We start from the raw sequence: 24,641 nt of genomic DNA on the forward strand, positions 1-24,641 counted from the left end.
AGCTTCATTTGAACTGTCTTCATCCGCTTGTATTTTTGTCCTTATTGACCCTATAAGCTGGGCTGCTTTAGCGTTGGCTTGGGCATCTAACCAGTCATTGTTAGCTTTTATATATTCTGCGCTTTTCATTGCCTTTTGCATAGCCGCGTCGTCATTTTTACTTTCTTGTGCTAAGTTTTCATACTGTACGGTTTGGTTTTGCAACTGTAAAAGTTTTTCTGCCTTTACATTTGCTTCAACTTCTTTTTTATACTCATCGCTATCCATATATGTCTTCAGGGCTTTTTGTTTTATCTCTTCATCTTTCAGTACTTTATATTGAGTAGTATGGTTTTTCAAATTTATAACATCTTGTTCCATTTTTGCTACTTCTGCTGCTTTTTCTGACACTTTTTTCGCATATTCCTCTGTACTTAGTTCTTTCAGTTGTTCTTCGTTCTTCTTTTTCTCTACGTTTAACTCATTGAGTTTCTTTGTGTGTCTGTCGTATTCTAGTTTCTTTTCGTTTTCACTTATTTGCTTCTGTATGTCTATGTTTGACTTTTTGACATCTGATATTTGATTTTTGAGTGAACTCAAATTCATTTGACTTTGAGGGTTATAGGCTGTTCCGTCTGCAGCTCCACCATAGCCTGCCATTTTCGCTAAAAGTGCCGCTCTTAAACCTCCACTCTGTGCACCAAAAACTCGGTTTAAGAGCATAGGGTTGCTTGACATTTGTTGCAACATGGTGGGGTCATTCAGCATTTGTTGTTGCAACTGTTGTTGTGGTGTTAGTCTTACTATTGGATGTTTCAATGCTCTCTTCCTCTTACGTATATTCTTACGTAGCTTACGTGGCATTTTAAGTGAAGTAAAAAAGAGGCTTTTGACAGATGTTTATATGACACTTTCTCCGGTTTATAGGACCTCTCTCATATTCTATCTTATCGTATCTAAACTCATAGTCATGTATGTCCTCTAACCATCTCATAACGGTTTCCAAACCACTTTTATCGGATGTAAAGTAAAAACATGGATGGTTATGTAAAACGTCTAAAGTTTCTAAAGAGTCTCTCAAAGTATACTTCCTTGAACGCCCGTAACTTTACTGTAGCGACGATAGACCCTTACTTGTCCGGACATAGTTATACTATTTTGAGTCCTCTACCGAAAAGTCAACGACAACGACTTTCAAAAATTTTTAGGGCTAGAAGGCACGAAGTGCCTGGAAAGCCCCCTTCACCCAAAAAAACCTCATTTTATACTTCATTGTATACTAAACATCCTTGGGGCTAGAGGGCACGAAGTGCCTGGAGGCCCCACTACCTTTTTTTTTTTTTTTTTTTTTTGATATCGATGCTATTTCTTTAGATATCTTAATTTTCAATATCGTAATTTGATAGAACCTTATATTATGTGGTAAACATATTTTCATATTACCAAGCACTAGTGTTTTCACCTACTTGGAAAGAAACAAATTTCATTAAATTGGAAGAATAAAAGTATTTATTTAATGGATAGAGTCTTCATCCGCATTGAACCAGAGTGCTGTTAGATAAATTACAGTATTTTATTAGGCTTGCATTCAAAATTACATCAAATTGAAGATAATGAACGTTTTGAATTTTTGGAAAATCTTGATTTTATAAATGTTTAAGCTTGATCACTTAATAAGCGCATTGAAAATTATGCCACCAGTTTCACCTCGTGGGGTACCTAAAACACCTCAACCTTTAAATATGTCCAATTCTAACGCAACGTTTTTTAAGAAATCAATTCCACAAACTCCTACAACCGAAAGAGATCCTGAATCAGATATAAAGGTTTTCTTACGTGTTCGGCCGATTCTTCCTGGAGAAACACAAGCAGATTTACAAATCAATGAAAACACAGTAATTGCAAAAGTTCAGCAAAAAGAAAAGACATCGAAACATCATGCAGAGAGAACTTATTCGTTTACACACATATTTAACCAAGATGCTGACCAAGAAGATTTATTTCAAGAAATCGCAATGCCACTGCTTAAAAAGTTTATCAGAGGATACGATGCGCTTTTATTTGCATATGGCGCAACAAGTGCAGGCAAAACTTTTACAGTTCGAGGAACAGAGCAAAATCCAGGTCTAATTCCGAAAATAGTAAGAACATTACTTGCAGTTGAACAGCCTATCGATGCAGAGCGTGGCTTATTTGTTTCGTGCGTAGAAGTATATAACGAGCGCATTCATGATCTTTTGGGTGATACAAAACAGCCAATGCGCATATCAAAAGATGGCTTTGGCTTTACTGTTATTAAAGGAGCAAAAGAAGTTGAAATAAAGAAGCCCGAAGATTTGAAATCGATATTGACAACTGTTGACAAAGCCAAATCGGTTTGTGCAACAACATATAACTCACAAAGCTCAAGATCTCACTGCGTATTCATGCTTAAGCTAATTTCAATTCCAATAGATCCAAAGACAAAAGCAAGGGTTAACGATATTTCTAAAGTTAGCGCCGCAAGACTCTCAATTGTTGATCTTGCAGGATCTGAGAGAGTAGATCCTCAAGATAAAAACCAGAAGGTTGTTAATGAAGCTATCAGCATTAACTCTTCAATGTTTACTCTTGGACAGTGCATAAGAATGATCAGGCAAACAAGACTTGGAGTCAAAGGCCTTAAGATACCATATAGACAATCCAAAATTACTGAACTATTCAAAGACTTCTTTGATCCTGTTACATCACGCAAAACGTATTGCTCAATCATCATCAATATTTCACCATCAATCAAACAAATTTCTGATACACTTTTCGCTTTACAATTTGCTGCAGAAGCTGTCGAGTGTAGAGTTGCTGCTGATGAAGTTGAAGAAGAAAATGAAGGAGATTTGAATGAAGGTAGAGCACTTAATTTTTCAGACAGTCCAGAAAATGTTGATGACAACAATAATGATGATAAACAGCAGAACGAAATTGAACTCCTCAAGCTCAAAGAAGCTAAAATCAGGCAAGAAATCCATTCAGAATTCCAAGATAGATACAAGAAGATCACAAAAGAATTCGAAAACAATATTACACAAATGAAAGCCTCTTCTGCTCAAGTTTATCCATGCAAACTTCAAGCAATGCTTGCTCAAAAAGCTCAAGCAGAAGCATATAAGAGGTCCATAATGGAAGCAAAGACAGAGTTGGAGAGACTCCAATCGAAGAGTAATGAATTAGATAAGAAAATTGAAGATGTAGAAAATGAGTTAAAGAAAATGCTTGAAAAATGCAAAGTTGAAGGTCAAAAGAATAGGCAAGTTACAGAAGATCTAGCGAACATGGAATCAACAAACACCAAGCTTGAAGGCGCACTAGAAACAATTCATCAAAAATTATTAGAAACTCAAGCGCAATGCAGAAAAGAATACGAGGAAGAAATGGAAGAATTCCAGAGGAGAATCAATGAAATCCAATAAAGTTTCCTTCGTTTGCATAGTACTAAGAAATTTCATAAAAAGAATCCATCATTTGTTTGATAATTCTATTTTCATTTTTGTTATTTTATTATAGTTGTTTTAATTAGCGAAAGCCAGCACGCACCATACTTTTAGAATAAAAATAAATAGCTCTTTTGTTAACGAATAATTAATGAAACTTTCCCATGCAAAAACTTTTTTAACTCATATATAAGTTTTAAGGGTGCACACGAGAGGATCACGTAAACTTCAGAATTTAGAACCTTATTTTTAGGCATTATCTTGGCTACCCTATTTAGGCTCGAAAAGCAAAAAATACCAAAAATACAACTTGACTCCATTATGACCCTTTCATGGAGGTAGTTTTTATCCGCTAGTATTTTCCCTTTGAATCTCTTTACAATTCGAAATCAAATTCAAATCTCAGTAGAAGAAAGGAAGAATCGACTTACTACGGTTGTAATACGAATAAATACATATATTTAATTATTTTTATTTACATAATAATTGTTTGAAGCTCATATTCCATCAAATTTTTAAATAAAAACATTAAAATGTTGAAAATGTTCATATATTTTAATAGAGTTTTGGCACTTTATTGAGGAATTACTACATACATAGTCGAACTGAACTTGATATTTTGAAATTTAAATTATTTATCAAAATTAAACTTTAACTTGAAATTTATAATTATTTAGTCATATTTTGCATAATTCTAAGTAGATTTTGTAAATCTGCTTGCATATTATTATATAATTAACATATTCATAATGTTTCACCCTTTCAAAAATATAATCCTCCTCCTCTCAAATAAACGTACATACGGGTGGCCTCTTTTTTCAAAAAATTAAAATTTGAAATTTTGGGCTCAAATATTAGAGATTTTTTCAACCTTCAACGATATATGTTGTCTATATCAGACCTCCTTTCTTTTTGATACTTAACATTGTTCCTAAATCTTAGCCGTTAAGGCTGTTCTGAAAATATTTTTTTTTCGAAAAAATTCGAAAAAAATTTTTAAAATTCAAAAATCCCTTAATTCCTGAGGATTTTGGAAAAAAGTTTTTACATGAACATGTGTATATTATATGAAGTATATTGATAAGGTAAAAATCAAATTTTATTGCATATTCATCGAGAAAATAAACTAACGAATCCCTCAAAATTGAGAGGGTAATCCTCCTCCTCTCAAATAAACGTACATACGGGTGCACCCTTAAGTTCCAAGCACTGAACTGAGAAAACAGACATTTGATTACAATTCTAAACTCTTTAACACAATTTCGATAGTCATTTTTGAAATCTTCATCATTTGAAAATATTCACTCTAAATGATTAGTTATTCACTTGTAGATGCTTCAAAAGGAAAACTAAATGTAAATGTAAATGCAGCAAGTAAAACATATATTTTTGAATATCCATGCGCAAGTACATCTGATTGTACAGATTATGAAATTACTTTGCCGGCAGGAATATATAAATTTGAGTTATATGGCGCTAGTGGTGGAAGTTACTTTAATAAAGTCACTTCATATAGGTTTCCTAATAGAACGTGCATTTCAGCAGAAAAAGTTAAAAAAGTAAATGGAAATACTGATTGCCGTATAGATGGAAGTAATGGCGGTGCTGGTGCATATATTAGTGGAATTATTAGTCTTAAAGAAAAAACAACAATTTTTGCCACAATCGGAGGTAAAGGAAATTATGATTATAAAATAAAAGATAAAGATAACGATAATTGTTATATATATCCAAATCTCATTGAAGGAGGTTATGGCGGTGGAGGAAGTGCCAGCAATCATTATGCTGATTCCGATTGGGGTGCTGGTTCAGGAGGTGGCCAAACCGCTGTCAAATTCCTCTCTAATGATTTATGGCATCGAGTGATTGTTGCTGGTGCTGGCGGCGGTTCTGACAATAATTTTACTCAAACTTTTGGTGGAGCAGATGATGGATCAGGAGGTGCTGGAAGTTTAGAAGGTCAAGGATGGTTTACCGATGGAGTATATAACTCAAATTATTTGGCAAATTCAACATTTGGATTTAGTTTTGGATATGGCGAAACAGCTCAAAAAGATAGATCACAAAATCCTAATGGTGTCCAAAGTTGTGGCGGGTATAGCGACCGAGCAGGCGCTGGTGGTGGATGGTTTGGAGGATTTGCAAGTCATCATGGAAATGGCGGTGCTGGAGGAGGAAGTTCATGGGTTTTAACTTCAAACGCAATTATTCCTGAAGGTAAGATTACAGCATATGACTCATCCTACAATCTAAGTGAAAGCCGTCAATATGCTTTTAGTAAACATGATTATGATTTCCATCACATTGTAGCAGAGTCTGGTGTGTGGGAAGGATATGGTCGACTTATCATTAAATCCCTTGGTACAAAGAAGTGCGCTTGTAATAACAATATAAGAAATTATTTTGCTAGAAGACGATGATTAAGTTTGTTCCACTTTTATCAAACTTCTTGATCATCTTTGCAATTGTTATTAAAAACTTGTATCACCAATTCTATTATCCTTTAAAAAATTTTCTTAAGGGTGCACTGTAATCGGTTTGACACTCCCGCTTTTTTTCCTTGGTTTCGAGATATTTTTCAATGATTTTTATAGATGTGACCATATGGTCATATAGCGATATATGATCAATCAAAATATATAAAAAATATTTACTCAATATGGAAATATAAGAAAAAAAAGTTTAACCTTAAACCCCAATTGATCGAAATTGAGGGGTTTGGTAAACCGACTACAGTGCACCCTTAATTATGAATAAAAATTAATGTCTCAAAACAAATCTTTTTACACATATGGGCCCATAGATTTATTTGTTTGGTTGGTTCAAACAGAAAATTATTTAAATAAAAAGCAGAAACATCTTCTGATCTTATTGTATAAATAAAAAAAAAAAAAAAAAAAAAAAAAAAAAAAAAAAAAAAAAAAAAGTAGTGGGGCTTCCAGGCACTTCGTGCCCTCTAGCCCTGAAGATGTTTAGTATAAATGAAGTTTTTATTCGGAAAATTGTTAGTCTTCTTGGTCGAAAACATTATATAATGTTTCACTTTTCACAAATTATATATGTTTTCATGTTTTGTCAAGACTTCTTCTTCGTAAATGTTTTGTCAAGACTTCTTCTTCGTAAATGTTTTGTCAAGACTTCTTCGTAAATGTTTTGTCAAGACTTCTTCGTAAATGTTTTGTCAAGACTTCTTCGTAAATGTTTTGTCAAGACTTCTTCGTTTATGTTTTTGTCATGAATTTCTTCGTTTATGTTTTTGTCATGAATTTCTTCGTAAATGTTTTGTCAAGACTTCTTCTTCGTACATGCTTTGTCAAAACTTCTTCGTAAATGTTTTGTCAAGACTTCTTCTTCGTACATGCTTTGTCAAAACTTCTTCGTAAATGTTTTGTCAAGACTTCTTCGTAAATGTTTTGTCAAGACTTCTTCGTAAATGTTTTGTCAAGACTTCTTCGTAAATGTTTTGTCAAGACTTCTTCGTAAATGTTTTGTCATGATTTCTTCGTAAATGTTTTGTCAAGACTTCTTCGTAAATGTTTTGTCATGATTTCTTCGTAAATGTTTTGTCAAGACTTCTTCGTAAATGTTTTGTCATGATTTCTTCGTAAAATCAGACAAAAATATATTTTAGGGTAGAAGGGTAGAACTACCCTCCTTTCTACCCTCTTTTCTACCCTCATGAATTTTCATGAAATTTACACCAAAAATATACTACTAGGGTCATTTACGAAGAAATCTCAACAAAGTCTTTACGAAGAAATCTCAACAAAGTCTTTACGAAGAAATCTCAACAAAACATAGACAAGAAAGTTCATGAGAAATTAGATGAAGAAGTCTTAACAAAACATTTACGAAGAAATTCATGAAAATTCATGAAAATTCATGAGGGTAGAAAAGAGGGTAGAAAGGAGGGTAGTTCTACCCTTCTACCCTAAAATATATTTTGGGTCATTTACACTCATTTACGAAGAAATCTCAACAAAGTCTTTACGAAGAAGTCACAACAAAACATCTGTCAAAAACCGCTTTTTAACTTTACTTAAAATGCCACGTAAGCTACGTAAGAATATACATAAGAGGAAGAGAGCATTGAAACATCCAATAGTAAAACTGACACCACAACAACAGTTGCAACAACAAATGCTGAATGACCCCACTATGTTGCAACAAATGTCAAGCAATCCTATGCTTTTAAACCGAGTTCTTGGTGCACAGAGTGGAGGTTTAAGAGCGGCACTTTTAGCGAAAATGGCAGGCTATGGTGGAGCTGCAGACGGAACAGCTTATAACCCTCAAAGTCAAATGAATTTGAGTTCACTCAAAAATCAAATAACAGATGTCAAAAAGTCAAACATAGACATACAGAAGCAAATAAGTGAAAACGAAAAGAAACTAGAATATGACAGACACACAAAGAAACTCAATGAGTTAAACGTAGAGAAAAAGAAGAAAGAAGAACAACTGAAAGAACTAAGTACAGAGGAATATGCAAAAAAAGTGTCAGAAAAAGCAGCAGAAGTAGCAAAAATGGAACAAGATGTCATAAATTTGAAAAACCATACTACTCAATATAAAATACTGAAAGATGAAGAGATAAAACAAAAAGCCCTGAAGACATATATGGATAGCGATGAGTATAAAAAAGAAGTTGAAGCAAATGTAAAGGCAGAAAAACTTTTACAGTTGCAAAACCAAACCGTACAGTATGAAAACTTAGCACAAGAAAGTAAAAATAACGACGCAGCCATGCAAAAGGCAATGAAAAGCGCAGAATATATAAAAGCTAATAATGACTGGTTAGATGCCCAAGCCAACGCTAAAGCAGCCCAGCTTATAGGGTCAATAAGGACAAAAATACAAGCGGATGAAGACAGTTCAAATGAAGCTTTAACGAATGCTGACTTTAAGAACGCCTTCGAAGCTCTTCATAGTAAGGTGAAACAAGTGAACGACTTCTCATCTGGAAAGAAACTGAAGTCTGAAGGTTTCGACAACGAGTTAAGAGAAGTAGCACAAAATATGACGAAAATAACAGATGCAGCAACGAGACAGGCAGTTCAAAGTGCCTATGACGCCGTTAGAGCAACTGTTGTGAAAAGTCAAGAAAAAGAGTTACAACAGACCAAAACAGACCTAGTAAATGCTTTCTTAAAAACGAAAAGTCAGGTAGGACATTACGCTGCAGATGGAACATATGTGCCAGCTGGTGGAACTTATATACCACCAAACCCTCCAAGAGAAGCACCTGCACCAGGACTACCTAGAACATTTACATCGTCACATGGACACAGACACAGGCATGCACAACAACCAGCACAACAACCACCTCCACAACCAGCACAACAACCAACACAACAACCAGCACAACAACCAACAGTTCAAAATCCAGCACAACAACAACCACAAACAGAGCAAGGACATAAAAGAAGTAGAGAACAAGGAAACCAAGAATTCTTAAAAATGCTTAAAGAAGAGTGTGGTTTCCCAGATAGTATTGACTTTAGTGACAGATATAAAGAAGCTATTGGAAAGTTCAAGGATGGAAATACTGACCCGAACCTATTTAGCTTTATGGCTCAGCACCAAAACGGATATAATCTCAAACCTGGAAAATACAAGCTCGCTAAGGGATATGATTTAATAGCATATCATCCAAATGACATGGATGAATTTACTCCGAGATATTTGATGTCAGAGCTAAATGACAATTCAACTTTCGTCATGAAACGCGTAAAAAATAGAGACGGAACGAAAGAACAAAAGCTTATGAATGCGGATGACGTAGATAGGGAAATTGTTGAAAACGGTCTCGGAATATATGAAATGCCAGCAGATGAGGTACAAGAAACTCCACAGGAAGAAGTTCAGATACAACCAGACATGGAAGAAATAGTTCAGCAACAACAGCTAGAAGAGCCTGAAGGAAACGAACAAGTCCTTCCTTTGGAAACTAACTTCACAGAACTAGATGAAGATTTGGAACAGCCGAAAAATCTTGACCCTCAACAAGAGTATGCGGAGAATATGGAATCTTTCCAAGAGTCTAAGAAAAATTCGGCTGACATAGTAGAAGAATATCGAAAAATGTTCGCCGACATACAAAAGACTCCAACATCAGATGAAAATATCCAGCATAGAATGGAAGAACTGAAAGATAATGTACGCAAATACAACAACCCTTTTTACTTACGAGCATTTAACGTTCAATCTTCGGATGAACTCGGTGAAAATAAAAGGTTAAATTTCAAGAAAACATATAGAAATGAACATTGTTTAAAGTTCATTCAGAACCTAACCAAGATGGAAACAAACCTACTTTTGTTTCTGCAGACGATGGAACTACAATGAGATGGGGTCATAAAGCTAACCCGGATAGGTGGTTCATAAACTTACAACCACAATTCCAAGAAGTTGTAGACGCAATGGAAGTCAATGGTGAACGAGACATAGCTGGTATTTTAAGCGCGGCTTTAATGCCATTGAAAGATATGAAAGATGCAGATATTTTGGACCAGTATGAAATGAACATGGCTGATGGAAATATAACACCTGACGTTCTAGAACATTTATCTCAAAGAACTACACAGAACCATAAAGATGGTATATTTGGTGAAGAGTTTAGAAAGAAAGTTAGGGAGAGAGAAGGAAGAGAACCTATTGTACATGACCTTGCAAACGAAAGTTTACAAAATGTCATAAAAACTTACTTTGCAGACAATGAACCGAGAAGGGATGAATATTTAAGAAAACTCAAATGGACAGTACCAAATGAAATGTTAGTATTGAAAAACATGTTCCTTGACAAAATAAAACCAACTACAGAAATAAACGACGCAAGACTGAAAGATTGGGTAAAAGCTTTCCCATTCACAAAAGATATAGTTGGTAACATGGAAAGAAAACCAGAATGGCTACAAAAACATATTTTGGAAACAGCTTATTCCATATGGACAGGCACTGTTTGAAGAGCTTGAACCGGAAACTCAGGAAAGAGTCATGCAAACAATACGCGAAGACTCAAATACAAACTATGACAAACTCTTTCTAGGATATAGGTTACCTGAGATGGGCGACCAGAGCCAAAAGGCAAAAAGGACATGGGAAATTTGCAACATACTAGATGAACATAATGCAAAGATGCAACAACTTCAAGCAGAGGGCAATGAAGGAAAAAGAAAGTTAAAAACTCAGTCAGGAAGAAAGTAAAGCTTGGTCGGAGTGGGTTCTATTATGACATATAAATCCAACTATTCTATATTTTTACTCATATGAAATGTACGCCGCTCAGAATATAACGCCAACAGTTTTGGATGCTATGAATGGAAATGTTTCCGAATGGTATAACGAATGCGACAATGCCATTAGAAGGTCAGAAATAGTTCCTGGAACTTACGAATATACAACTGCTGTTTCTTATGGAAACGTAGGTGAGTTTGGAGAAGTTCTTCAACAACAGTAGATATTGCTTGCGACAGGTTTCATATAATTTCTATTGACAACTCTTTCTTATACGTGGAACAAGACATTGAAATAAAACCTTCTGCCAAGTTGTCTGACAAGAAAGGTTGCAATGGAATTTTCTATGTCGGATACCAATATGCTCCAGAAGTTTTCATGGGATATAAGATATATTCTAACTCTGACTTAGTTCAAACAGTAACATGGGCAAACTATGAAATGGTTCGCTTTGAGAACTCAGTACAACCACAAGCTAGAGAACAAACAGACCAGTATGCAACTATTGAGAAAATAAGAAGACTTGACCCTAACGTTCCAGGAGTTTATGTTGACCTTTCTGGTTCAGATGGAAATGCTGTCACTAAAGTAAAAACTGAAACTTAGAGTTCCTTTGTCATCTTTCCTCATCTTCAGGTTTTTAAGATACTTGCCAAACTGGGCAGGAAAAATTTCTATTGAACTTACTCCAAGCAAAAATAACTTAGTCATTGCACCAACACAAGACCCATTCACTCTTACAGACGTAAAGGGAGCAAATCAAACGTCATTCGCCGAATTTTGCAAAGATAAGGTTGACTTAGACTTTGGTTTCTCAAACCTCAACACTGAAGTAAAGTATTATTTCAATGCTGCTGGAACTGCTTGGACCCAGTTAGGTTTACATGCGAAAAATTTGAATGCAAGAGAATAGAAAGCAGACTTGCAGTCTATATGTTGGACCCAGATATTTCAAATGCTTTAGCTGCCAAATATATTGCAGTTCCACTTATGTTCCCTATACACCAAATATCTGTCAAAGACTTTGCAGGTGAAGTTTGGAAACCAAAATCCAGGAACCGCAGGTGCAAGAACAGATATTGCTTTAACAACTGCAATGAAAACACGCAGATACTATGTTTGTACTGTTCAGACGAACTATAAATGACTATTCTTGTTTCTACAACCTGGTATTAAATATCATATAAACATAGATGGCAAATATTATCCAAGAGAAGAATATTCTACAGTTGAGGATATGAGGTCATACAACTTGACATTAGATGCTATGAACTTTAACAACAACTTCACAACAACCATTAACCCTGAAATGCAAAGTTCTATTATGCCATATGTGAAAGTATGGACTCATACAGGAGGTCAAAAAACTCAATATACAAATGGAGACGTTCAAACTTTTGGCTTGGCATTCCATTTGCTGACTCAGAAGCTTTATGGGTGGTATTTCAACTTTGGTACTGTACAAATACAATATACTGGTGACAGAGACGTCCATATGAACTGAGAGCAAAGAAGTTTACAAAACCAATAGCACTTTTCACGGAAGATGCTCTTTTGAAGATTCGTTCGATGAAACTGCTGGGGCTCCTCAGATTGCATAACGACAGCTTCCATCGAGCAGATTTTTGGCAGCAGGTCAGTAAGTTGTTCTTGAACTGACTTCTCTCCGTAAATATTGACAGTACGCCAGTTTTTGACATAAAATTGTATTATAAACTTACCTTTAGAAATATCTGTAAGTTTTGTTGTTATATTTTTGTCTGCTTCAAGAACTTTCACCATCTCGGTTATACCAACTTCTTTGCTTTATGAAAAATTTTGGTTCAGCAAAGACTGCTATTCTATAACATTTACCATTGTTTGTATAAAGAACTATTTCTGTCAATGTATTTGTATTGTTTGTGTGTGTAAACTTTGTTTTGCTTCAATTCGAAGAGATACTCAAATACGTCCATATTTTTATTCTAAATAAAATGTCATTTCCGAAAAATAGAAGCGTAAGTTTCAAAAGGTTTAATGGCGGTGGCAGATGTGAAGTTAAATTCACCAACTCAAACAAACAGTCAAAGTGTTGTTGTCAATGTCAAAGAAAGAGATGTTGAAGTGGGGAAACCATACGAAGACGAAGATGGTATAACAATTGTTCCTGTAAAAGAACAACCAACATATCCTGAAGTTAGCAGAGACTTAAGTTCTGTTGCAGATATTCGAAACGACTACATGCAACTGAAAAACAAACTTAAAACTCAGGAGAAGATTTGTCAAGCTTTAGGTATAATGTTAAACTTGGTCGAACACAACCCTGTAAAAGTGAACTCATATGTCATCGCACCTCATGAAATTTTGAAAGAACTATTGAAACTTTTGACAGAGGCAGACGATATAAACATCAAAGAAATAGAACCCGACATTGCTTGCTGTGGTGTTTCATATAATGTCATTGACAAGATATACGTTATGAAAGGAGGTGAAACGTTGAACTTAAAGTATATAGTTTCCCAGACGTTATAAAAATATTTGACGACCACAACATTTCATTAAAATTTATTTGCTAAGTAAAATGGCAGAAGACACAATGGTTTATACTATTACACTAAAAACCCTGAGTCATATAATTCTATAACAACAACTTACAAAGTCCTCAAGGACGATATTGTAAACTAACTTTAAACACAATGACAACTAAAGCTTGTTTTGCTCTTTTGACACCAGAAGATTTTATTGTTGTGAATGGTAAAAAATACTCCTTTGAAGATACTTACTCAGATATACCACCAACAGGTTTTGTTGACTTATTTAATACTTTAAGGACGAGTGTAACATGTGCTGCAACTAGAGCAGGTTTCATTATGTTTGGATGTCCGACTGAGTTTACTATAAACAATATGAGCTATAATACAAAACTTATATCTGGTTTTTACTACCAACAGTTTCCTATAACAGGAAAGGTGTCATACAAGGAATGTCTGTTCCATTGACTTTAAGTACACCTATTTTTATATATTGTTTCAAACTTAGGTTCAAAGTGCTATTCGAATGTCGACAGAACTACTATGACCAAAAGATACTTATGCGTATAAACAACACATTCTCTGCTGGTTGCCTATTGTTCATTCGAATGCAGAATTTTCACCTTAGTGAACTCAAACACTTTGGCAAGTATAACGTTGACATTAGTTGACGCAAACTTTGTTCCTGTAAAACTTTTATGTCCTATGTATTTGTCAATGACGGCAGAAAGTTTCGAATTGGAAGATGCAACTGGTGAAAGTATTGTATTACAAGAACAACTTCAACAACAAATAGCTCAAGAAACAACAAATGCAACAAATAGCTCAAAGAATAAAAAAAATATTTTTTTTTTTTTATAAAAATGTACAGAATAGATGTTTCAGATTTTTATGACTTCCAAGCGTTCAGAAATATGTGTCCATTTCGAGACTATAACAAAGCAGTCGAGAATTTGAAACGTTTAGTCATTTATGTCGACTCTGCCCCAGAATGTTATGTCATGAAAAGAATGGGATGTTGTCTTTAACAAACCAAGAGCAACAATAGTTTCAGAACAAGAATGTAGACAGAAACTTAAGAATAAAAGTTCGTACAAGTTGGCATGAAGATGTTAGATGCTTGGGATATCTTATTGTCAAAGTTAGAAGATTTTTCAGTTCGAGGTATAAAGTTTATACACCTTCTCCAAACTTCTATTCTATCTTCACTGGATATAAATACGAACAAGTAGAATGGAAAGAAAATATTATAGAAGCTTGGTTAGACCATGTCAAAGAAATTATATGCAATGGAAACGAAAGAGTCTATGAGTATATCTTATGTTGGTTTGCAAACATCTTACAACATCCAAGTGCTAAAAATGAAACTGCTCTCATTATAATTGGAAAAACAAGGAACAGGTAAGAACACTTTCTTTTACAGATATCTTATGCAAACTGTTAGAGGGCTATTCGAACCCTAATATGACAAACTTAGAAAACATCTGCGGTAAATTTAACTCTTCAATAGAAGAATATGAAACTTATAGTTTGCAATGAACTTCAAAGTATTAGATACAACAAAAGTTTTTAACTCAGATGCTTTGAAGAGTCTTATAACAGACAAAGTTGGAGTTGTTGAAAGAAAGTATAAAGACCAAAGAGTTTGTGAAAATGTTGCAAATTTCATTATGGTTTCAAACAATGCTGTTCCGATGAAGTTAGAAAGTTCTGACAGAAGATATGTAGTTGTCAGAACGTCAGATTCTCATATGCAAGATACAGAATATTTTGACGACTTAGCAGAAACTTTGACATCTGACTTTTACAACCACTTGTTCTCATATTTCATGACATTAGATATTTCAAAGTTCAATCCAAGACAAATTCCATATACCGAAGAGAGACACAACATTGTTAGAAGCAAACAAGAGTGTATATGAACTGTTTATAGATGAGACTAACTTTGAGTGTTTAGATGAAAGGTCATTGTACGATTCGTATAAACAATATTGTCAAGAATATGGTTATATGGCAGCTTCTAAACGAACATTCTTGGCAAATGTCAAAAATCTTTTAGATGTTCAGAACGGCGTATATACAAAGAAAAATTTTTCTGAGTAAATTTAAAAAAATATTTTTTTATCCGATAGAAAAGATGGCAAAATATATTTCAGTCAACAAGTATATGACAGAAGTCAAAGAAGAACTAGACCCATTCGCTTATTTGAATGTTTACTTCTACCATTTTGAAAAGTCTACATTTGACAAAGTTTGGAACATCGAACCAGTTAAGTTTGCTATTGTGACTAAAAATGGTGCGAAATTTGAAGACTTAGACATAGAAGGTTTGTTAGCAGTCAAAGAAAATTTTGACAGAAAGTTCTCAAACCTTAAAGAAGGCAAAGCATACAAACTTGTTATACCTTATGAACCAAAGAAAGCAGACGACTATGAATATTATGAGTCTAAGATAGTTGAAGTTCAAGGTAAATTGGGTAAAAAGATTTTAGAGTCTAAGCCAGTGTTTGCTCCTAAAGAGGAAGAGAACATTGACATTGACCCAGAAATGTTCTAAAAATAAAATTTTATTTTTACATGTCAAATTTCTTTTTCTCTGGCTGGTTCTTCTTCTCTGGCTCTGGTTCTTTCTTCTCTTCTTCTACTTTCTTTTCTTTCTTTTCTTCTTCTTCTTCTTCTCTGGTGGAGTTATGTCAAATTTCTCGAACCATATTTATGTAAAAGTTCTTTGTCCTTTAATAGCTCTTCTATTCTGTTTCCTATTTCATCTTCAAGAACAGCGCATGTGTCTTCTTTGCATTCTAAGAACTTTTGTTGGACTTCATCTTTCCAATCGGCGTCATCTCTGTCAACAAGTCTGTCATTGACAAACTTAAAGACTTCTCTGCTAATGTTTTATGGTTCTTGTCATATTCCCAGAAACAGAACTTTAGAACAAATTCACCTTTCTTGTTTACACTATGTAAGATTTTATGGTCGACAGATGTTTTGCTGTCAAAAAGTTGTCTCGAATATAGATAGCGAAATCGCTAGACATTTTCAAAAAGATAAAAATTTTAATTTTTCTAAAAATATGTTAGAAAAAAAGTTTGCTGACATTGACAAGAAATTTGAGAATGTTTTAAACAAGAACAAGAGGAAGTTAGAAAATGCTCAGATAAAACCCATACATGACAAGTTCTTATTTGCTCAGAATGGTATAACAGGTCTAATCGCACCACCTGGGTCGGGTAAGACTTTCACTTATCTTAAAATGGCTGCACAACAACAAGAACTAGATGAGAAGAACCCATTCTATGAGTTAGTAGTCATTTGTTCGACTTCTGGTCAATTTGACCAAACCGTCAATTCGTTCAAAGATATTATAAAGAAGTCCAAGTTAGTATGTATAAAGATCTGAGTTGTTAGATTGGATAAAGAAGTACCAAAGAAGAGTTTTGAAGTATAATGCTATAAATGAGTATATAAACTCGAAGTTTAAAGACCCAAATGAGGAAATGCAGAGAATATTAGAGAAGAAACACTTCAGAAACAAACAGAAAGAGATAGAATACATTTCGAAGAAATTGCAATCTTACGATTGGAAGACATACCCTCATAGATGTCTTCTTATTTTAGATGACTTTGCTTCTCATCCTTTGTTAAAGAACAGAGAACAAGATATGTGTCGAATTCTTAAGAAGCTCAGACACTTTAACATCTCAGTTGTCATTTGTGTACAGACAGCAAAGAGTTTAAGTAAGGATGTTAAAAGAATACTTACTGATATCATACTTTTCCCTGGATTGTCCGAAGACGATTTCATGGAACTTATGAAAGAGTCCATGGCAGGTAAGTTTGACAGACATGAACTATGGGAGAAGTACAAAGTCATACAAGACCCTCATACTTCTTTCAGAATTCATATCTACGCGAACAAAGTTCAAATTGTAAAAAGTCAATAAAAATAAATGGTTCATTTACTCTGCTTGTTTGAAGTTGTCAAAATACTCTGTTATTTTTCACGATTTTCATGAGTTTTGGCGACTGGGGTTTCTTCCCTACTCGCTGTGCTTCACTGTTTTCATACGGAATTCAGCAAAAATAATGTTTAGGGTAGAAGGGTATATCTACCCCGTTTTCTACCCTCATTTCTACCCCAGTTATTTTATAAACGTTTCACATGGTAAACGTTATTTTTTAAATTTTGTGAAAACTCAACGGTTTGACACAAGCCCTAAAATATATTTTACTCAGAATTTTACTCAGAATTCAATAAAAATAATGTTTAGGGTAGATGGGTATATCTAACCTGATATCTACCCTCTTTTCTACCCCAGTTATTTTATAAGCGTTTTACATGGTAAACATTGTGAATTCGTGAAATTCTAAACAATTTCGTAGCTTCTATTTCTTCTGTCAGTACATCGAATGTTTTAAACATGCCGAAGGTTTCTTTTATTTCTTCTTGACATCTGAAAGAAGGAAATCGTCAGCTGTTGGATAGTTTTTGTTTAGAAATGTCAACATGTCCATTTTAATCTTCTGCTGGTTTCTCTGCCTCCCTCTTTAAGTCAGCATAGTCGTTTCGCATACGTTCTATCTCTTTGACGGAGTAGTTATATTTCCTCATTGCTGGCTTTACATTTAGAACATTGTGGGTTCATTTTTGCGTTATATTCTGAAACCTTACCTGCTAGTATGACTAAGGCGTCAATTGCTCTCTTTAACTCAAAAGTTGCGGGTTTTATCTGTTCATTCCAATATCTTACTCTTCTATCTTTATCTCTTATCTGCCATACACATTTTGCAAACTAACGAAACAAAGTTGTCGTAGGTCTTAAACTCCCAGATTTGTATATTGTCAGAGATGTTCTTATATACCATATCGCAATCTTTGTCCATGACTTTGTGGTTGCAATGAAATCCAAGAAACTCATAGTTAACCTTTCGTATGAACTTCTTTATTTCTACTGAGTCAGTTGCTTTGACTTCTATTTCATCGAATTCTGGAATAGTAAGCTTTTGTTGTTGGATTTCAGGAAGTTTAGGTAGATGGTCAATAATATCCTGCATTTCATAAAGATACTGTTCATTTGTTTCATCTTTCGCACTACAGTCTAAATTACTTGTTAAAAGTTCCTGCTTTATCTTCTGGATTTCTGTTTCGAAAGTATATGAAGAAGGAATGAAGCTTTTCATCTCTACTAACATTGACGTAGGATTCATGACTAAAGAGTTTGGTGCTGTTGTTGCTAACATGTTCTTACAATAAAAATAAAAAAATATTTTTTTAAAAAAACCAACTTTATTTTTTATTTCGGGAAAACTCATGACAAATTCATGAGGTTAGAAAAGAGGTTAGAAAAGAGGTTAGATATACCCTTCTACCCTAAAATATATTTTTGGTGTAAATTTCATGAAAATTCAAGAGGGTAGAAAAGAGGTTAGAAAAGAGGTTAGATATACCCTTCTACCCTAAAATATATTTTTGCTGAATTCAGCAACAAAGTTCAAATTGTAAAAAGTCAAGCTTGAAAAATGTAAGTGTTTAGTCTTAGTAAGATGGTAGCTTCTTAAAGCAAATACCATTGCTGAGTTTTATGTACGTGAAGAGAAGTACAATGAATTCAATTACGAGTACAATTGCAATGACAACTAAGGCAACTATTTTTGTCTTTTGCCAGCAAGGGTACTTCTTCTCTTCCAATGGTTCGGCAGAACTATACTCACTCATGAGAAATGCCAAAACGGTTTAATAGAAAAAGTGTTATTTTTTCATGTCCGAAGACTCGAAGGTGCAACACTTCCAAAATACCGACGAACTCAGAAGAGCAGCATGGCAGTATCTTCTTGACAACTTCTTTGAGTTCTCCAGGCACACCTTGGAAAATGCTGAAGAACTCCGACATAGAGAATTTGGAGAAATTGCACTCCAATACTACCTTGACAAACAAAGGGTAAACAAAGGGTAAACAAAGGGTAAAATAAGACTAAAAACTTAACGTTTAAAAAGTGACATTTTTATGAGCTCCGAGTCACCGAGAAAACTTGGTCAGATGTTAGCAGCTTACTTCCCTGAGGAGGATGGAAGCGTTACATACGTAAGGTTCAAAAACAACGAACCTGGAATTGCGTACCAAATTCGCAATTACATGACCATGGAAGAGTACGAAAGGTTCCTACAAGAGAAACCAGCTCTAAACAACTCAGAAAAGAAAGAGTAAAAAGTTTAACTCGTAATTGTTTATTTTTTTACTTGTATGGGCAAGCTGCAAGAATGAAGTCGACTATCTCAGTCTTTGTCTTGACCAGTTGGACTGCTCTTGCGAGTACGTCTGTTTTACGGTCTCCAGCTGGTGTCTGACCTTCGTAATTGCGCATGTTCTTGAGAGCTCCAACTGTAAATGGTTGTAGGATGAAGAGTCTCTCAGACTGCTTGAGGTAGTCGTCACGGTCACGAACCGAATCTGTGGTACGAGTCGAATTGGTCGACCTTAGGGAAGAGACTGAAAGCCTGTCGTCTTCCATAGGGGCTGTGGCATACTCTTTGCGTAAACGGTTCAGACCTTCTTCGAACTCTTGGTCTCTCTTGGATTGAGATTGGAATTGGAATTGGGGTGGAGGGTTTGACATGAACATCCAAGGGTTAGGGCAGTAAGGCATAGGCTGAGGAGGGTAGTTCGGGAAGCCTTGAGGAGGTATTTGGTAGTAATTTGGAAATTGGTAGTAATTCGGAGGTACTTGTTGGAACTGAGGTACTTGTTGGAACTGAGGTTGCTGAGGTGCAGGGGCTGGTGCTTTAGGTTCCTCTGGTTGGGATATGGGCTCGGTTGGTGGTACGTCGGACATTCGTTTGTGGCTTAACCGTCGGAAGGAAAAACCTTTCCTGTCGGAAGGAAAAACCTTTCCTGTCGGAAGGAAAAACTTTTCCTGTTGGAAGAAAAAACTTTTCCTGTCGGAAGGAAAAACTTTTTCTGTCGGAAGGAAAAACTTTTCCTGAAGTTCGACCAAAAAGTTCTCAATTTTCGAAAATTTGAATGGTTTACGGACGGACAACTGGAAGAGTTCTTCCTGTCGTCGGGAAAATTTTTTCCAGTTGTCCGGAAAATTTTTTCCAGTTGTCGGGAAAATATTTTCCTGTCGGATGGAAGGACTCGGAATGCCAGAAGGATTTGACGAGGCAATTTACCTTATAGAGATAAATGAAGTTGTTAAGCAGTACTTGCGCAGGGTAATGAAGCCCAAGGTCAAGTTCACCAGTATTTCTGGAAGGTCTACACTTCAGCTCGAGACTTCGACTGGAATTCCAATTCAAATACCAGACGGGACAGCCTACGACGACATAAAGGACGCCAAAAGAGAAGCTCTTGTTAAGTTCCTAAACAAACGTCCTTGGATAAAAATACCAAACAAGGAGAACCCCCTACCCCATATGAAATTGGCAATTCAGTCTCTCCTTCACTTCTCGGGTCAGCCGTTCTACATAACCTGTGAAGGCGACATCCAACCAGTTCAGTCAACCTTAACGCTTTGAGTAAAAACATTTTTTTCATTTTTTGAATGAAGCAAGTTAAATTCGTCCCACACCAATCTCAATGGACCGATGAAGAGTTTCAAGCCATGGTTGAAGGCGTTGAGAACGACATAGACGGCGAACTTGAAGGAGCTCAAACCACAATTGCAACCAAAATTGCACAAGTCAAGGAACAGATAGCTCCACTTAAAGCTACCAAAGCTACTCTTGACCTCATGGATAGTTACCGTTTAGATGTCAAGAGTGGAATAAGACATTTAAAATTAAAACTTCTAAACTACGAAGCTATACTCCAAAAGTTAGCAGAAATGAGAAGACTTTACCAGAGCTACTTACATGTAAGGGACTTACCTTCAAGCAGTCCGACCAAAGATGAATTTTCTGACATTGTCCCAATTTTGTCCGAAAGTCAGCTCAGATGTTTTGAACTGCTCCCAACATATCCAGAATATGAACGTTTGCCTGAACTCTTCCGCAATCTCAAAAAACGTTTTTTGGTTCTCATGTTCGAAACTTTTATCGGAAGAGACAACAAACGTTCAGAAGAAGAACAAGATATTATTTTAAACTTGTTGTATGACTTAACCGTCATAACAAGCTTTTTGAAGTAAAACCGTCATTCTCAAACCACTTCATTTTTTCGATGTCCGAACAAGCACCGAAGCCGAACACAATAGCAGATGTCCTTTCAAGGTTGCCAGACAAGCGCCCAGTTCAAATTCAAATTATGCATTTGAAAGCTCATCTGACAAACACCGTTAAGACTCTCCAAAGTAGTCTTATGGAAGAGATGAAGGGACTTAAAGGTGAGTTCCTCATGAACCAAGCTTCCAATGAGAAAGTCCTGAACGATTTGACGGAAACCTTGCGCATTTACGCGAGAGAGAACCGAGACCTTGCCAGACTCATCTACCGTTTCTTCGAAGAGATAGACGCCATCTGGAAGGTACTCGGAAAGGACAGAACCTCCAACACCGTAATTCGTGAGTACCAAATTGAAGAAGGAATTGTCGAGGAAGAAGAGGAAGAAGAGGAAGAAGATGAAGAAGAGAAACACGAAGAAGAGGAAGTTTGGGCAACCCTTGTTGCCGATGACGCTTACGAAATTTCCCAACCCTACCCATACCAAATCCGCAACAAGGAGACAGGCAAGGTTCTTACCCCAGTCCTCAACAACTTGGGACACTTGAACCTTAACCTTCGGAATCGCGGTTCAATCTCCATGGGCAAGCTTGTCGCAATTCAATGGGTTCCAAATCCAGACAAGAAGACGAGGGTCAGACACATTGACGGTGACAAGCTCAACAACCGTAAGGAGAACCTCGAGTGGTTCTAAGAGTAAAAAAATTTTATTTTAGGGGGAAACCCCGAGTAAATTTAGGTGTTTAGTTCATTAAGTGGGTTAAATTAAGGGTAATTTGGACAATTAGCTCCCGACCTCTGAATTGGACTCTTTCGTCATCCCAGTTGCGTAGGAGGTCGTCCCAGAGGAGTTGGTAGAATTGCCAATCCAAGGACGATTTGTCCTCCCAGGCATTGAGGATGTACTGCTCGTAGAGTTTCATGACCTCTGCCTTGCACCAGACACCCTCTCCCTTGGAACGTAAGGCTTCTTCGAAGTGCTCGAATGCGATTGGCTGCGGGACCATCTGAAATGACACTTTTTGTCCGTTTGGTCAATGTTCGTGTCTCGTGTCATAGTCGACGAAAATACAAACAAACAGGTTATATATGAGTTTGAGACCAAGAATGGTGTAACTCGACCTGTCCGATTCAAATTCGAATAAAAATTTTTTACTTCATGCAATGTTTTATTTCTGTGCCGTCTTCAAGTATGCCCCAGTACTTACGCTTGGAGAGGACATGAACTTCGGTGAAAATTTTGTCCAATTTGAATTGACCCATCTTTTCACCGACCATTCCCATTTCAATGAGTTTGTTATAGCCTTCTTCGTTCGTCATGAGTGCGTCAATGTTCTCATAGTAAACCTTCACTTTGGATTTGACTTCGGAGAAGAATTTGTTGTAGTTGTCAAGGACTGCCTTTGCGAACTGAGGATAGGACCAATGTTCGACAATAGGTTTTAATGTGGTTACTAAGCCACTTTGACCTTGAGTGAATTCGTACTTCAAAACAAAAGGAGAAAACCTTTCAACAAAGTTGTCGACCTTCTCATAATGTTTACTCTTCATCTCTTGAGGTTTCTTAATGGAATATCCCCATGTCGAATTCATAAGCAATTTGAGTGTCATTGCAAGTTTGGGGTTTGAAGCTTTCCTAATATCATACAGTTGTTGTATGACTTTTCCAACTGTATAGTTCCTTCCTGGGAACTCACCGTCTTCGTTTGGAATTCCAGTCGGGATATATTGGACAAACCTCATGTATGCAGCGTTAAGGTCGACATAGTATATCTTTTCATCTGAGTCGAACTTGTCGCAACCAATTGGTCCAGTTTGTGGAAATTCAAGTGAGTCTCTTATCTTCTGAGAAACTTCTCCTGTTATCTCATAAACATCGTCGAAGCAACCTGTTTCATATAAAACCTTCTGACCTAACTCAGAAGCTCTCCAATACAATTTGACGTCAATTGGATGTCTCAATGGAAGTTTGTTTATAGCATCTTGAAGTTCTTGCAACCTCATTGGAAGTTCTTCTGGTTCAGGTTGGTATCCGAACAATCCAACTCCTTTTGGAATTGTGTACTTCTTTTGTACTAGAACTTTGTCTGGAACAACTTTTGGTCTTGCTAACAGTGAAAAGTTTGTTTCGTCTTTTGGTACAAAAGTTTCTGTCAGCTTGTCATCTGGAATTGGTTCCAACAAACCTTTCTCGAAAAGAATGTTTACAGCTCTGACAATGTTGCACTTGCCTTTTCCGAACAATGGGTTTGTAAGACTTTCGTTCAACATGAAGTGGTTGTGGACAATTGCAATCTTCAACCATGGTAAGTCTTTGTCAACAACATAGTCGTCATGTGAAGAACCTTTAGCTGTAGGTATGTTGACTCGGATATTGACATTTGCCAACGGTGCAATTTTTGCCAATTGACCTCTGAGAATGTACCTTGTCTTCACACATGACTCAAGATACTTCATTTTCTCATCTGTAACAAGACCAGAGTTCCTGAGACATGTAAGAATACAAGGTTCATTGACAATTGTTTCAATTGAATTGTAAATTCCATACCTTGTCAAGTCAATGTCAGACTTATTTATGAAGGGGAAGTATCCAGCATGTTGTCTGACTGCTTGAGGGTTAGGTTGGTACCATTCGAACTTCACGCTTACAATTCCTTCAATTGCATTCAAAATGTCTGAGTCGGAGTCAACCATTTGTTCTCTCTTTGTAGTCTTGAAAGCGTCAAGAAGCATTGCAGCTGTTGTGACATTGCCATGTGCATAGTAAATGTGACCATCCAAATCTGTTATGGTCAATCTGAGATTGTATCCTTTCTTATTTCCATCTTGAATTGCAGCAAGTACTCCCATGAAGCCTTCTTTGTTCTTTCCTTCGTCAAAGTTTACTGTAAAGGTTCGACCAGAAGTAATTTGACTTCTAACTTCACGGTACTTTTCATATGCATATCTTGTTCTTTCCATGGGAGCATGTGCGTCTTCACCTTTTCCTTTTTTCCTTCTCAAAGGATGCAATTGTTCGTCATGTTTCCAGTAGAATCTGGCAAAGCCGTCGTGTCCTTCAACCTGTGGCTCAGTAACATCGAAAGGCATGTCCATAAGACGTTCTTCTTCTAACCTCTCTAGTCTGTTTGGATAATTTGCACGTGCTGTTTCCAAATCCATTTCGTAGCGAAGACCAGACAATTTGTCATAGACTTTTATGGGTCTTCCCTTCCTATATTTAAACTTCTTCGAAACTCTCCAGCCATATCTTTCTAACTCTGCTTTTATTCTAGCAGACCTTCTATCCAT

General features: G+C 36.0%; 12 protein-coding genes and 5 pseudogenes across 17 annotated transcripts, besides 3 other annotated features; 11 read left to right on the top strand and 6 right to left on the bottom strand.

Moving 5' to 3' along the window:
- Positions 1 to 106: 106 nt before the first annotated feature.
- Positions 107 to 843, bottom strand: TVAGG3_0533090 (protein of unknown function, DUF4106 family; the record flags this gene model as incomplete). The annotated part of the gene is made up of 1 exon (XM_051237654.1): positions 107 to 843. A coding segment is annotated over one exon (737 nt), but the record flags the coding sequence as incomplete, so codon positions are not given.
- Positions 844 to 1,670: 827 nt separating this feature from the next.
- Positions 1,671 to 3,425, top strand: TVAGG3_0533100 (ATP-dependent microtubule motor activity, plus-end-directed; the record flags this gene model as incomplete). The annotated part of the gene is made up of 1 exon (XM_001303909.1): positions 1,671 to 3,425. One exon carries the CDS (start codon positions 1,671 to 1,673, stop codon positions 3,423 to 3,425), a length of 1,755 nt encoding a protein of 584 aa, XP_001303910.1.
- A 221-nt stretch (positions 3,426 to 3,646) lies between these two features.
- Positions 3,647 to 4,641: a mobile genetic element.
- A 115-nt stretch (positions 4,642 to 4,756) lies between these two features.
- Positions 4,757 to 5,866, top strand: TVAGG3_0533120 (glycine-rich protein family; the record flags this gene model as incomplete). Its single annotated transcript, XM_001303910.1, has 1 exon — positions 4,757 to 5,866. One exon carries the CDS (start codon positions 4,757 to 4,759, stop codon positions 5,864 to 5,866), a length of 1,110 nt encoding a protein of 369 aa, XP_001303911.1.
- Positions 5,867 to 5,967: 101 nt separating this feature from the next.
- Positions 5,968 to 6,189: a mobile genetic element.
- A 152-nt stretch (positions 6,190 to 6,341) lies between these two features.
- Positions 6,342 to 24,641: part of a mobile genetic element that runs on past the window's edge.
- On the top strand, positions 8,193 to 9,252 carry TVAGG3_0533150 (protein of unknown function, DUF4106 family; the record flags this gene model as incomplete). Its single annotated transcript, XM_051237655.1, has 1 exon — positions 8,193 to 9,252. A coding segment is annotated over one exon (1,060 nt), but the record flags the coding sequence as incomplete, so codon positions are not given.
- TVAGG3_0533160 lies at positions 12,699 to 13,237 on the top strand (annotated as a pseudogene). Its single transcript has one exon. A coding segment is annotated over exon 1 (539 nt).
- On the top strand, positions 14,657 to 15,295 carry TVAGG3_0533170 (annotated as a pseudogene). Its single transcript has one exon. A coding segment is annotated over exon 1 (639 nt).
- Positions 15,360 to 15,749, top strand: TVAGG3_0533180 (protein of unknown function, DUF4108 family; the record flags this gene model as incomplete). The annotated part of the gene is made up of 1 exon (XM_051237656.1): positions 15,360 to 15,749. The coding sequence occupies one exon, from the start codon at positions 15,360 to 15,362 to the stop codon at positions 15,747 to 15,749; it is 390 nt and encodes a 129-aa protein (XP_051095480.1).
- TVAGG3_0533190 lies at positions 15,766 to 16,229 on the bottom strand (annotated as a pseudogene). The gene has a single exon. A coding segment is annotated over exon 1 (464 nt).
- Positions 16,266 to 17,136, top strand: TVAGG3_0533200 (annotated as a pseudogene). Its single transcript has one exon. A coding segment is annotated over exon 1 (871 nt).
- On the bottom strand, positions 17,566 to 18,433 carry TVAGG3_0533210 (annotated as a pseudogene). The gene has a single exon. A coding segment is annotated over exon 1 (868 nt).
- Positions 19,198 to 19,398, top strand: TVAGG3_0533220 (uncharacterized protein; the record flags this gene model as incomplete). The annotated part of the gene is made up of 1 exon (XM_051237657.1): positions 19,198 to 19,398. One exon carries the CDS (start codon positions 19,198 to 19,200, stop codon positions 19,396 to 19,398), a length of 201 nt encoding a protein of 66 aa, XP_051095481.1.
- On the bottom strand, positions 19,454 to 20,023 carry TVAGG3_0533230 (uncharacterized protein; the record flags this gene model as incomplete). The annotated part of the gene is made up of 1 exon (XM_051237658.1): positions 19,454 to 20,023. A coding segment is annotated over one exon (570 nt), but the record flags the coding sequence as incomplete, so codon positions are not given.
- Positions 20,319 to 20,708, top strand: TVAGG3_0533240 (uncharacterized protein; the record flags this gene model as incomplete). Its single annotated transcript, XM_051237659.1, has 1 exon — positions 20,319 to 20,708. One exon carries the CDS (start codon positions 20,319 to 20,321, stop codon positions 20,706 to 20,708), a length of 390 nt encoding a protein of 129 aa, XP_051095483.1.
- TVAGG3_0533250 (uncharacterized protein) lies at positions 20,735 to 21,319 on the top strand (the record flags this gene model as incomplete). Its single annotated transcript, XM_051237660.1, has 1 exon — positions 20,735 to 21,319. The coding sequence occupies one exon, from the start codon at positions 20,735 to 20,737 to the stop codon at positions 21,317 to 21,319; it is 585 nt and encodes a 194-aa protein (XP_051095484.1).
- TVAGG3_0533260 (cytochrome B-C1 complex subunit 6, mitochondrial family) lies at positions 21,352 to 22,044 on the top strand (the record flags this gene model as incomplete). The annotated part of the gene is made up of 1 exon (XM_051237661.1): positions 21,352 to 22,044. The coding sequence occupies one exon, from the start codon at positions 21,352 to 21,354 to the stop codon at positions 22,042 to 22,044; it is 693 nt and encodes a 230-aa protein (XP_051095485.1).
- Positions 22,094 to 22,357, bottom strand: TVAGG3_0533270 (uncharacterized protein; the record flags this gene model as incomplete). The annotated part of the gene is made up of 1 exon (XM_051237662.1): positions 22,094 to 22,357. One exon carries the CDS (start codon positions 22,355 to 22,357, stop codon positions 22,094 to 22,096), a length of 264 nt encoding a protein of 87 aa, XP_051095486.1.
- Positions 22,503 to 24,641, bottom strand: TVAGG3_0533280 (DNA/RNA polymerases family; the record flags this gene model as incomplete). Its single annotated transcript, XM_051237663.1, has 1 exon — positions 22,503 to 24,641. The coding sequence occupies one exon, from the start codon at positions 24,639 to 24,641 to the stop codon at positions 22,503 to 22,505; it is 2,139 nt and encodes a 712-aa protein (XP_051095487.1).

The sequence above is a fragment of the Trichomonas vaginalis genome, chromosome II (assembly GCF_026262505.1).
Source record: "Trichomonas vaginalis G3 chromosome II, whole genome shotgun sequence".
Classification (NCBI taxonomy): Eukaryota; Parabasalia; order Trichomonadida; family Trichomonadidae; genus Trichomonas; species Trichomonas vaginalis.